This window comes from Dipodomys merriami, unplaced genomic scaffold (assembly GCF_024711535.1).
Source record: "Dipodomys merriami isolate MVZ:Mamm:240054 unplaced genomic scaffold, mDipMer1.0.p SCAF_68, whole genome shotgun sequence".
Classification (NCBI taxonomy): Eukaryota; Metazoa; Chordata; class Mammalia; order Rodentia; family Heteromyidae; genus Dipodomys; species Dipodomys merriami.
The window spans coordinates 1478918-1492500 of NW_027206268.1; the positions used below are offsets into that span (position 1 = coordinate 1478918).

General features: G+C 46.8%; 1 protein-coding gene across 1 annotated transcript in view; it reads right to left on the minus strand.

Annotated features, from left to right (window-relative positions):
• Nucleotides 1-13583, minus strand: part of Cpne4 (copine 4) — a 71890-nt gene that overhangs the window by 15225 nt on the left and 43082 nt on the right. The window contains exons 7-9 of the mRNA XM_070005416.1: nt 12666-12752; nt 8896-8955; nt 1830-1963 (exon numbers count right to left, since the gene is read on the minus strand). Coding sequence (XP_069861517.1) covers nt 1830-1963; nt 8896-8955; nt 12666-12752 — 281 coding nt within the window. The remainder of the gene's footprint in view (nt 1-1829; nt 1964-8895; nt 8956-12665; nt 12753-13583) is intronic.

The following is a 13583-nucleotide window of genomic DNA, read 5'->3' on the forward strand; positions in this document are numbered from 1 at the left end:
AAATAATGGAATGGCAGAATAAATGTGATTCCATGTAACTTATGTAAATCACTCCCCACAGCTAATTCCCTAGGTGGAAATGGTCAATATTTATTATCAAGAAGAAATAAATACCTAGGCACTGGTGGCTCAGGCCTGTAATTCTAGCTCCTCAGGAGACTAAGGTCTGAGAATTGCAGTTCAAAGCCAACTCACGCAAGAAAGTCCTTGAATCTCTTATTTCCAATTAATTACCAATAAAAGCCAGAAGAGCTATGAATATGGCTCAAGTGGCAGAGCACAAATATTGAGAAAAAAAAAAGCTCAGGGGCAGCCTCCAGATTTTGAGTTCAAGCTTCAGAACTGGCACAAAAAAAAAAAAGAAAAAGAAAAAAGAATGCCAGGTATTGGTGGCTCACACCTGTCATCCTAGCTACTCAAGAGGCTGAGATCTGAGGATTGCAGTTCAAAAAGCCAGCCTGGGCAGGAAAGGCTGTGAGACTCTTATCTCCAATGAATCACCAGAAAATCAGAAATGGTAAAGCACTAGCCTTGATTTGAAACAGTTAAGGGACAGTACCCAAGCCCTGAGTTCAAGCCCCACCACTGACAAAAAAGGAAAATAAAGTAAAATATAAAAAAAGAACTAAATAATATCAATCTAATCTTTTTTTTTTTTTTTTGCCAGTCCTGGGGCTTAAACTCAGGGCCTAGGCACTGTCCCTGAGCTTCTTTGGCTCAAGGATAGCACTCTACCACTTGAACCACAGTGCCACTTCTGGCTTTTTCTGTGTATGTGGTGCTGAGGAATCGAACCCAGGGCTTCATGCATGCCAAGCAAGCGCTCTACCACTAAGCCACCTTCCTAGCCCCTATACTAATCTAATCTTGAAGTCACCTCTGTGCAAACACACATACCCACATGGCCATCAAAATGTATACTGGGCTGACACACATTCCTGCTAAACTTAGAGGTAACTTTTTAACTTAATTTACAGGATTAGCTAGATCTGGGTTCAAATTCTGGCTTTGGCTATGTGATAGCCAAAGAAATGACTTAACTTTGTAATATTCTGCCATTTAAAAATAAGCTTGGTGCCAGCCACCCACATCTGTAAGTTCTAGCTGGTCAGGAGGCTGAGGTCTGAGGAACACAGTTTGAAGCCAGCCTGAGCAGAAAAGTCCATGAGATTATGTCAGTTAACTTTTCAATAGCCAGAAAGTGGAGCTGTGGCTCGAATGGTAGAGCCTCATCAGCCTTCAGTGAGAAACCTAAAAGACAGCACCCAGGTCCTGAGTTCAAGCCCCAGTATATAAAAAAAAAATGACTCCAAGTTCATTTCAGATTAGCTACAAACCCATGCTTCTAGATCTCCAAAGTACAAAAGATTTAACTGGGAGTTAAATTTGGTACCTCTGGAATGATGGTATTTCAGGAACAATCCCTGAGTAAATTGCAAGGGTAATGTGTGAAGACTTCTTAAAATGGAAACAAATTGCTAGCCAATGGTCTCACAAACTAATAGGGAGAAGAAAAGAACAGAGCCAAGATTTTGTGTGGTGACCGAAGTGTGCATGGTGCAAATGCCGATCCTCTAGGTTTGGAGATGGTGAAAGATGCATTTCTGTTATTCATTGAGCCTCTACATAAGGACTTGTTAGACTTGATTCCTACGCTTCTCAATTTCTAGACACACACACACACACACACACACACACACACACACACACACACACACACACACACACACACACACACACACACACACATCTACCTTACTCTTTTCGCAAGGATCAAACTATGATCTCTTTGAAGACAAGAAGGCTCTGGCCAGCACAAAGTCTCTTACCTGTCATAGTCTTGACAAATCTCTCCTACAGCTACCAAAGCCTTCAGATACTCATTGGGTTGGTAAGGGTGGATGTAATGTAGGGAGCAGCTGTTCCTGGGGTCCCCATTTGAGGCAGTGAAATCTATAGCTACCTGGAAGAGGAAAAAGAGGAGAATGAGTAGAATGGAAATGAACGCAATCACCGAAGGATTACAATTGGCCAGGAGAGACACAAGGCTTCAGATTACAGGGGGGGTGGGAGGGGAGGAAGGGAGGAGAAACACCTACATATTAGGTCAAGAAAAAGTACGCGAAGAAATTAGTGATCATCTTGGCAAATTGGTTATTGATTTGGTTGTGGAGATTTCTACAGCTCTCCAATGCCCTCCTCCCTTCTCCTTGTCTAAACAGAACTTGGGACTGAGGTTAGAAAATCCAACCACTGTTCAACGTTGTCTCTAGGTAGTAAGAGTAAAGGATATAGGGCTGGGAAGGTGGCTCAGTGGTAGAATGCTCACCTAGCATGCATGAAGCCCTGGGTTCGATTCCTTAGTACCACGTATACAGAAAAAGCCAGAAGTGGTGCTGTGGCTCAAGTGGTAGAGTGCTAGCCTTGAGCCAAAGAAGCTTAGGGACAGTGCCCAGGCCCAGGACTAGAAAAAAAAAAGAGTAAAGGATAAACTATCTGTCTTCCAATTTCACAACTCACTAAAGAAGAAAGTCCTGTGCTCCCTGGACAGAAAAATTCCATTTACGAGGGCACAGGTTAAAAAAAAATCCCTGAAAACCAAATTCTGTGTTGATGATATTGTTTTCACAACAAAGCTATCTTCTTCGTTTCATGAGTGGCCAGTTGCAGAGCAACTCAGTGAAGCAGTTATAACAACTTTTCTGCAAGGAGCAACTCTACAGAAGGCATTCTGCTTTCTGGTTCTTGGGTTTTCTGTTTTCTGTTGTTTTTTTTTTTTCCCTACCAGTCCTGGAGCTTGAACTCAGTGCCTGGGCCCCATCTCTGAGCTTCTTTTTGCTCAAGGCTAGCGATCTACCACCTGAGCCACAGCACCACTTCTGGCTTTTTCTGTGTATGTGGTACTGAGGAATCGACCCAGAGCTTCAGGCATGCTAGGGAGCACCCTACCACTAAGCCACCATCCCATTTCTGGTTCTTTTACTCAAGAACTTCTGCCTGTCACAAAGAAGGTACCCTAATGTTTGGCATACGGATGGAGGAGTGCATAATCCTCCAAATAAAAGTTGACTCATCTAGCCAGGTGCCTGTGGCTCATGCCTGTCATCCTAGCTACTTGGGAGGCTGAGATCTGAGGATCGTGGTTCAAAGCCAGCCTGGGAAGGAAAAGCTGTGAGACTCTTATCTTTAATAAACCATCAGAAAACCAAAAGTGGTGAAAGTGGCGCTGTGGCTCAAGTGGTAGAGTGCTCTCCTTGAGTGGCGCTGTGGCTCAAGTGGTAGAGTGCTCTCCTTGAGCTGAAGAGCTCAGGGACAGCACCCAGGCCCTGAGTTCAAGCCCCATGACTGAAAAACAAACAAAACAACTTAGATAAGGAAGTAAACTAGTAGTCTTTACTTCCTATCCCTTTCTCTAAGTCCAATGACTTAAAAAAATATTAAACTTCTATTTTCTCATTTGACTAGATAGCAAGCAAGAGTCTGACGTACAAGGTAGTCTGAAGATTTTATTTTTTTGGCCAAGTGGCAGTTCCTAAAATCTCCCTCATGAAACTGGAGATAAAATGTCCCTCTTCAGGAGGTGGCCTTTACTGGGGTGGTAGAGGGGGAGGAGAAGGGTTCTCTGTGCTTTTTATTGTTAGCATGCGTGGAAAGAGAACAGAGTGTGAAAGGTTAGATTTATTTTAGGGAGCAACGGGGAGGCAAAGCGAAAGACGGGATTAAGTTGAGAAATAAAGGCAACAAAGTCACAGGGGAAAATGCCAGGCCGGATTCCCGAAAGCCAGCAGGTTCAGCAGAGCCTCTGCGTTCCCATTTATCTGCTCCGAAGCATTTTAGGAGAACCCGTGGTTTGGGTACAGGCTCCAATCTTCTCAGTGGGCCACCAGAGGACAGGGGCCCATTTCTTTTTCCTTCTGCCTAGGAGGCCACTGTTCATTTTTGAGGCAGCACTTTGCCAAAAAAGAATCTCACAGAGCAAGAATGAAAAAAAAAAAAAATCTCAACACTCCCTGGATGTCACCGAGTCCCCAATCTCCTGGAGCTGGATTCTCAGCACAGGCTGGAAGTGAAGGATGGGGGCTCAACTTCTTAGGCCTAATTGGATCATCTTTTCTGATCTCTCTTATTACCCACAATCCACCTTTCCCATACCACATCCCAAGAAAGCTCTAAAATAGGTTAGTATACAATGGGTCTTGGCTAGAAGGAGGGATGGCTCGCTCTAAGGTCATTTCTTGAATGAGAGGCTAAATTCTTAAGTCTTCTGTTTCCACAAGATTCCATGGTGGAAGCTGGAAGTGGGGAGGCATTTGTTCCCCCCAACCGGTTGCTTCTTGTTTTTTGTTTGTTTGTTTGTTTTTAACCACAGGTTCAGCAGACATGACTTACATGCTCATTTCTGAATCTATTCATATTTTAACCCAGGATAGAAAATAAAGATTGAAGCCAGGCACCAGTGGCTCATACCTGCAATCCTAGCTATACAAGATGCTAAGAGGATCTGCATTCAAAAACCAGCCCAGGCAGAAAAGTTGATGAGACTCTGAGGTCTGAATAACCACCAAAAAGCCAGAAGTGAAGTGGCTCAAAGTGGTAGAGCACCAGTCCTGAGTGAAAAAGCTCAGGGACAGGGCTGGAAAGGTGGCTCAGTGGTAGAGTGCTTACCTACATGCATGAAGCCCTGGGTTTGATACCTCAGTACCACATAAACAGAAAAAGCAGGATGTGGCGCTGTGGCTCAAGTGGTAGAGTGCTAGCCTTGAGCAAAAGAAACTCAGGGACAGTGCCCAGGCCCTGAGCTCAAGCCTCAGTGCCAGCAAGTGCGTGCATACACGTGCACACACACACACCTACAAATAATAAAATGGCTTTATCATAGTCCACTTAACAGGCAGTTTTGTAATTTGCATTGCCATTATTTTATTGTTAGACATTACTGTGGCTTGTGGCTTGTCTCTGAAAAAAATAAATCTATGTTACCCCGAAGAATCTGTTCAGGGGTTAGGGGAGCAGGGAGGACAGCTGTAAAATAATAATAATAATAATAATAATAATAATAATAATAATAATGATAATGATGATGATGATGATAACTTTCAAAGGAAAAGCCTTTCATTCTTCCACTGTCTTCTTCCCAAAGACCTTATGAAGTCTGTCTCTCCGGTGCTGTCTGTGGTTCTGTCATTGGGTGTGTGAAATTCTAGTCGCTGGTTTTATTTTCAGCTGTGGTGCCAGGTGTCAAACCCAGGCTCCTGTTCTCCTCCTCTCACCTCTTCCAAGATTGTCTGCAGTTCTTGTGACTCCAGGACTTGCCAGAGGTATAAAGCGTGTCCTCTGGGGGTGCCCTTGACTTCCCTCCCCCCCCCCCCCACCAAAGCTGCCTGTGAGTGCATTTTCTAGGATGTAGAAGAGGCAGATTGAGGATCGGGTTCTCAAGTTATCCAGGTGACCAAAAAAAGAATGAGCCTCATTGACCTAGAGCTTCCTTCCTCACACCCTGAATCTCTTTCCCTTGCGGATGGCTAGATTCTAGCCTAAACCCTCTGCCCAATCCTCAGATGGCTATCCTCCTTTGCCCCTCTTGCCTCCCCTTGTCTTGCTTTTTCCCCCCAACCATCTCTCTCTCTCTCTCTTTTCCCCCTTTTCTCTCCTTCCTTTTTCTTTCTCTCCTTTCTCTTTCTTTCTATCAACCCTTGGGCTTGAAACTCATGTTCTCCCGTGTCTCTTTTTGCTCAAAGACTGGCACTCTACCACTGGAGCCATAGCCCCACTTTTGGGCTTTTTCTTTCTTGCTTTTGGTCAGTTGTAGCCTGGGTCTGGGCGCTGTCCCTCAGCTCTTCAGCTCAAGGTGAGTGCTCTACCACCTGAGCCACAACACCAATCCTGGTTTTCTGAGTGGTTCATTGGAGATCAGGGTCTCACGGCCTTTCCTGCCCGGGCTGGCTTTGAACCCTGATCCTCAGATCTCAGCCTCCTGAGTAGCTAGGATGACAGGCAGTAACCATGGGTGCCCGGCTGTCATTTAATTAATGAACTCTTTGCATTAAGGTGTTTAAGAAAGGATTAGCTGGAGCTGCTGCAGCAAGAAGAGAAGGGAGCCTTACCTCCATCACCTGCCTGTCAATCACCTGCCTGTCAATCACCGGGCCCGGGCTCTGAGGTCACTTCCCGAACCGCCCCTCGGTCCCGCCCCCTTCAGACAATGATAGGTTTCCCCTTGCTCTGAGGTCACTTCCTGAACCGCCCCCCTCGACCTCCGCCACGCCTCCTTTGGACAGCAATAGGCTCCCCAGGCTCTGAGATCACTTCCTCCTCCGCTGACCCAACCCCCTCCCTGGCCACGCCTCCTTCAGACAGCGATAGGTTTCCCCGGGCTCTGAGGTCACTTCCTGAACCAACTCCCTCCTCCCCCCCCCCCGGGGCACGCCTCTTTCAGACAGCGATAGGTTCCCCAGGCTCTGAGGTCACTTCCGCATCTGCTGTGGTCCCGCCTCCCACCTCTCCCTATATAAAGCCTCTCACCCAGCGTCCCCGCCCTCTCTTCTCTGCTCTCTCTGCTAGTCTCCGTCTTGGGTGGGAGGTGTGGGGGGGGGGGGGTAGGCCTGGCAATTTGCTCTCCCTTCTGCCCCCTCTCCTCATTAACTCTTCTCTGCCTGACCCTCCTGGCGGGTCTCCTTCCAGTGAATCTCATGGCTACTAGAGCCACACGGGAGTTGGTGACGCCTTAACCACATGGAGTCGGTCAGGGGATCGAGAAAGGAGGACGAGGCAGGGAGCAGGGTCTTCAGGCAGGCCGTGGGCAGAGGGGGGCCAGGGCACACGGGCTAAGAACCCTCTGGGGGGGTACACCTCTGTTTCTGGAGGTGGGGGGGAGATGGGGAGCCTATTCTTGGCAGCTTTAACTCCCCAAGGGCAAAGCAAGGCCTTGGAGGTCGAATTTAAGGAGTCGTTCTAGAGCAGGAGGAGAAGGAATCTACAGGATCTAAAACAAACGGAAATCGATCAGAGCTTTCCCTTGGTGTTGGAGGCAGGGGTGTGTGTGGAGGGGGGAGAGGTGGAGGGGAGGGACCTATAAATAGTTTCCTGAGATCATTCCTCTGCCTTATATCTTGGGAAGCGCTTTCCAGTCGTTCTCCTTTATGACATTTGCTTGCTTGCTTCGCTTCCAGGAGACTTGGAAGAAGAAGACGAATCAGCCCTGAGGACAGCTGGAATATGTGTATGTGGGGTGGGGGGAGAGAGAACATGCCTGCTCCCTTCTGTATGAAACCAGGGTGTATCATTAGAGAAAATGAAGCTTTAAAGAAGTGACTAAATATCCAGGTGCAGGTGTCTCACGCCTGTCATCCTAGCTACTCAGGAGGCTGAGATCTGAGGATCGCAGTTCCAAGCCAGCCTGGGCAAGGAAAGTCCCTGTAAGACTCTTCTACCTCCAATGCACCACCAGAAAAAGCCAGAAGTGGGAAGCTGTGGCTCAAGTGGTAGAGCGCTCGCCTTGAGTACAAAAGTTGTTCAGGGACAGTGCCCAGGCCCTAAGTTCAAACCCCAGGACGGAAAAAAAAAAGATGACCAACTTCTGAAAGCTTTCAAGGGAAAATGAGCATTGCTCTTGACTTTAGGCAGGACATAGATAGTAGCCTGTCCTGAGATGAGAGCAGGGAGAAACTGACTATTCAATCTCACTGTCTCATTCCCCCGTGGGGCTGCCAATTTTATTCATCTTTGGAGACAATCTCCTACCTCTGGTCCCAGGTATACATTGGTTGTGTCAGTTCTCTTGGATCCCAATCTGAACAATAACAACAACAAAATGCAACCGATTTGCTATGCTTTCCTCCTGTGACAAAGCACTGCAGAGAATGAACAAGGGCTTAGCTTTGTGATTATACTTCTCTACGACAAGAAACAAGTAGTTATTGTACTTCTTGGTTTATACCCATGTTGTTTTCCCATGGGTTTTAGCACATCCTCCCCAATCCCCTTCCCCGACTCTGGGTTTTCTTTCTGAAGGTTACAATTAGCCCTAAACCTAGGGAGATGCTGAGTATTAAATGGGCGAAAACTAATGGTTCCAAGGTTGAGAACCTTAGAAAGACCCAGCTGGACTGAGACTAGATACCCAGTCTTATGTCTCAACCTGATTTCAGTCTGATTTTCCCATCTTTGGGATTCAACGTTTGATAAATGATCTGGATGGCTGAACTCTTGGAAATGAGCATGACACAGGTGCACCATACTTGGTTCATGCGCATGCAACCAGGACGTGGAACCTACGTTCAGCATCATCTACCAGTGTGGCTCCCTTCCTACTCATCCTTCTTATGGGATGATGGGAAGTGACAATGCATACATGCCACCCTGTATACATGGTAGCTGTGCAACAGTGTATACAGCTACTGTTACTGAAGGCAGAGGAATCTGCAGGGAGGGCCAGCTGTGGTTGAAGCATGAATTTCCTCAAATGATGCTGAGAATTAGACTTTTTTTTGTGTGTCAGTTGTGGGGCTTGAACCCTGAGCCTGGGCGCTGTCCCTCAGCTCTTCAGCTCAAGGCAAGCGCTCTACCACTTGAGCCACAGTGCCAAGCCACTAAGTGGTTTATTGGAGAGAAGAGTCTCACGGACTTTTCCTGCCTGGGCTGGCTTTGAACTGTGATTCTCAGATCTCAGCCTCCCGAGCAGCTAGGATGACAGGCATGAGTTACCGGCACCTGGCTTTCAACTCATTTTCACACAAGATTCTAGACAATATTTCAGCGATGGGTCTTTTGAACAGAGCTGACGCAAGGTTGGAGTAGCATTTTGAATCTCCGATGTCACTCCTGCCCTCCCCTGGCCCCCAGCCCAACCATCCACTCTTTGCTCCATTAGCACAAACAGACATGGGAAGGACTTACTGTAAACTGGATCTGACAGCCACCCATGATGTAATCCAGGAAGGAATGCATCTTGTGAATCTGTGCAGAAGAGGAAAGTGGGTTAAGAACACTCAGATGTTTCCGTACAGACTGGAAGCTCAACTTTGGAGATAGGCAGGAGAAAGGAGGAAATATCAGGAAGAGAGAAGAAGGGAGAGAGCGAGAGAGCTTGCTGGGGGAAATTGGGTCAGCTGATTCTGTTCCATTAAAAGAGAGAAATAAAGCAATGTCAATACAGATGGGCCTGTGAGGGCTGCAAATTTCCACCCCCGTAGTCCCTTTTCTTTTGGTTTAGACATTGGTGTAATTAACTTCTGCCTCCGGGGTGAGACCAAAACCATATTTTCGAGGGTCACTGTTGTTTTGAAATCAATAGTGTCTCATACTTGGCTTCAGTATTCTTCCCCGGGTCTAAATCAGAGGTCTGGAAATGTTCTTAATAAGCAAGTAATCTAGATTAGTGTCTTGAAGATATCAGACACCTGAGAAATCTTTTATTGATAATTTCTAGCTAAAATCTTGCCATAAACTCGGCAGTTACTGAGCACTTACTGTATGCCAGTCGCCATTCTGTATCCCATTCAATGTTTAGAACAACCCCATGGGGATATTATTAGTATTTATTGTAGGTCATAGGGCTTGAACTTGGCCTGGGCACTGTCACCGAGCTTTTCTGCTCAAGGCTAGGACTCCACCACTTGAGCCACAGCACCACTTCCGGTTTTCTGGTGGCTCATTGGAGATTAGAGTCTCACGGACTTTCCTGCCAGGGCTGGCTTTGAACGGCGATCCTCAGATCTCAGCCTCCTGAGGAGCTAGGATGACAGGTGTGAGTCACTGGCATGTGAGAAACCATCAGAGCCCATCTGATTCCATTCAGGGAAGCTTCTCAGAGATAAAACTCACAGAATCCCATGCTGGTCTCTGTCGGTGCGACATCATCAGTTGCTAGGTACACACATCTAGTAACAGATTTTCCTGAGGGTCTGTGCTCGCTTGGCCCTATGAAGAGTGTCTGCTCTTACTCCCTAGTGACATGTTTCCTTTAACACTTCCTGAAAGCAACAAGGAAGTAAGAGCTTGAGTGACAAGCAGGGGCTACGGGTGCACTGGTATGAGATGCCTTCCTGATACAAGATCAACTTGAGGGACATCAGGGCAGCTAGATGCACAGATAGCTACCGAATCATCTAGGTCATTTCTCCCGCTCCCTGGCTCAGCAAAAGCTCACACGAACGTTTTGGATAGACCCAGGATTTTATTTCTGTAGGCGAATGTGTACTGTCCCCTAGGATTAAAATTAAGCCAGAGAGGCTTCGGAAGAAACCTGCAGACATGGACAGGCGACTCTTAAGTGCTAATTGCCTGTGTAAAGATCACTTTGCTACTGAGGGTTTGATGGAGGCTGGATGGCATGGCGTACCACATGGCAGGGGCACACGGGAAATAATCTAGGTCAGCCAGGTGAGGAGAAGAAGGAGTGAAGACTTCTAGAAAAAAACCTCTTATTGGACTGTGATTTTTTTCCCCCTCCACAGGAAGGAGGAAAACTATCCAATACATGTTTTCGCAGGCCTTCTCTAGGGGTAGATTCTTAATTACCTGATAGGGTGATCGAATACATGGGAAATGTTGGTTTCACCAGCAAGCATCCCTAGTAGAGAGATGATTGAGGGTAAGGACTTGAGATGGGGGTGTTTGCATACTGCTTGGCAGGCAAGTTGTCTTTGCTTGTCTCTGGGAATTCAGCTGACCCTGAGAGTCAGCAGTCCCTCCCTGGTCCCACAAGGCATCAGAAATACAGAAAATTTAAAACAAGCCTGAGTAATACAGTGATCTCCACCAGCCCATCATCACGCAGGGCTGTCTAGTCTCCGTTGATTGGTCCAGAGGGTAGGCATGTGACCCAAGCCAGACCAATCAACTTTTCCCCTTTACTCTCCTTGTTCCATGAGAATTGTAATCCTGCTGGCTGCCAGGGAGACATGAGTCTGGGGGAAATTTCCCCCAGTTTCCAGGCCAGAGCTATGGAGTATGATTTGCTCTCAATACTAGACAGCCTTAGACAGCTGAGACTTCCAACGAAACTACACAAGGAGGAGGGCAAGCTAACAATACCCCACAGTGTATGCTGAGCTATGTCTGGGAGCATGCCTGTATTCAGTGCATTTTCAGTTTACAAGACCTGTAAATTACCACAAAAAACACATTTTTTTTTAAAGAGGTTTGGAGACAGGCACCAGTGGCTCATACTTGTTATTCTAGTGACTCAGGAATTCTGAGATCTGGGAATCATGGTTTAAAGCCAGCCCTGGGCAGGGAAATCTGTGAGACTCTTATCTCCAAAATAACCACCAGAAAACCAGAAATGGCGCTGTGGCTCAGAGTGGTAGAGCCTTGAGGGGAAAAGAAAAACAACAACAACAAAAGAGCTCAGGGACAGTACCCAGACTCTTGAGTTCAAGCCCCATAACCGACAAAATAAAGCATCTGAGGACTGAGGGACTGGAGACATGGCTCAGGTGGTAGAACGCCAGCCGTGAGCAAAAGCATCAGATACCGAGTTTGAGTCCCGGTCTCAGACAAACAACAAAAACTGAGGACTGCCAGTGTGTGTAAAATTTAGATGGCAGGTTAGTTCTGTATGGTGGCATCAGACAAATATGGGTTAATAATACCCCCATTCCCCTTACCACTCCTGTGCGTCTGAGCTACTTACACGACCAAACTGGCAAGCAGAAACGTCAGGGTGGTAATAAAGAGTGAGATGGACTTGATTTGGCGTCCCTCACAGCCCTCAACTGGCTGAGGGATTCCATCTTGTGTATGATTTCAAGGGGTTTTAATTATCACAGGGGATTCTCGGTGAAGCCAGGAGGAGGCTCTCTGGGAGAAAATTCTAGCCCTTCTCATCTTCTCTCATGCCTGATTTCCGTGTAATCCTTGAAGCACTGAGAAAGTGTCACAGGGGCTAGGAAGGTGGCTCTGGTAGAGTGCTCACCTAGCATGCAGGAAGCCCTGGGTTCGATTCCTCAGTATACCACATACACAGAAAAAGCCGGAAGTAGCACTGTAGCTCAGGTGGTAGAGTGCTAGCCTTGAGCAAAAGCTCAGTGCCCAGGCCCTGAGTTTAAGCCCCAGGATGGCCAAAAACAAAAACAAAAAAAACAAGCACTGAACATTGTCACAGACATCTTGTGGACGGTCTAGAAAATGTAGGCTGCCCTTTGGGGTTCTTTGTTCAGATCTGTCCTGACTTTGGGGGATGGAGAAAGGATGGTGACATTGGGTTATCAGAGATCCAAGGCCACTCCTGGAGACTACATATATATTATACATTATGTACAGATTTTATATATATATATATATATATAATATATATATATATTATATATATATATATATATATAATATATATATATATATAAGGAAGCTGAGATCTGAGCATCCCAGCTCAAAGCCAGCCCAGGCAGAAAGAGTCCATGAGACTCTTATCTCCAATGAACCACCAGAAAACCAGAAGTGGCGCTGTGGCTCAAGTGGTAGAGCGCTCGCCTTGAGCTGAAGAGCTGAGGGACAGCGCCCAGGCCCAGAGTTCAAGCTCCACGACTGACAAAAATAAAAGCGGGGGGGGGGCATTTCCTCATCAGAGTCTCTCCCTCTGACCATCTCATTCGAACGCTGGCTCCTAGAACTCCCTACCTTCACACTCACATTCCTGGAGGAGCGCGAGCTGCATGCGTACGTACCTTACACTGATTCAGGATCACCATGCCTGAGTTTTTGTAATTCTTCTTCTTGGCTTTGTACTTGGGGTTGATGCATTCCCACTGTACCTGCGGTGAGAAGATTTGTAGCCATGAGAACCTACTCTGCTCAGGGGGAAACCAAGTCACTCAGAAGATGAGGAGCTCAAGCTTCTGACTGCTACTCTTGAGTCCAGTGTCCTACACTCTCCTGTACTAGAAGGCTGAAAGGGGGCTCGAGATGGTAGCCATTGAATGGAAGGGAGTCACGCAGGGGAACTCTGACATCAGACTGTCTGGGGCTTGAACTCAGGGCCTGGGTGTTGTCCTTTAGCTTTTTTTTCACTCAAGGCTGGTGTGCTACCACTTGAGCCACAGCTCTACTTCTGGCTTGTTCATTGGAGAGAAGAGTCTCATGGACTTTCCTGCCCGGGCTGGCTTTGAACCACGATCCTCAGATCTCAGCCTCCTGAGTAGCTAGGATGACAGGTGTGAGCCACCACATCCAGATTCAGCTTTTTCATTTAATTGTTATTGTAAAGGTGATATACAGAGGGGTTACATACATCGGGTAATGAGTACATTTCTTTGTGAGTGGTGCCAACCACTCCCTCATTTTTCTCCCGGTTTGGTTGTATGAAGGGGTTTCAGTTCAATGCAGCAGCTCATCCACACAGCACAGCTTGGATCTTTCCATCATTGGATTCTTCCATCATTCTCCTCATCTCTCCCATCCCCACCCATTCTTAATTATTAAGTTGAATAAAATGAAGTACAGAGAAAGTCACTTTTTCCAGGACAATATAGGTAGAAGAACTTAGAAGGCTGGGAATGTGGCCTTAGTGGTAGCGTGCTCACCTAGCATGCGTGAAGCCCTGGGTTCCATTCCTCTGTACCACATACACAGAAAAAGCCAGAAGT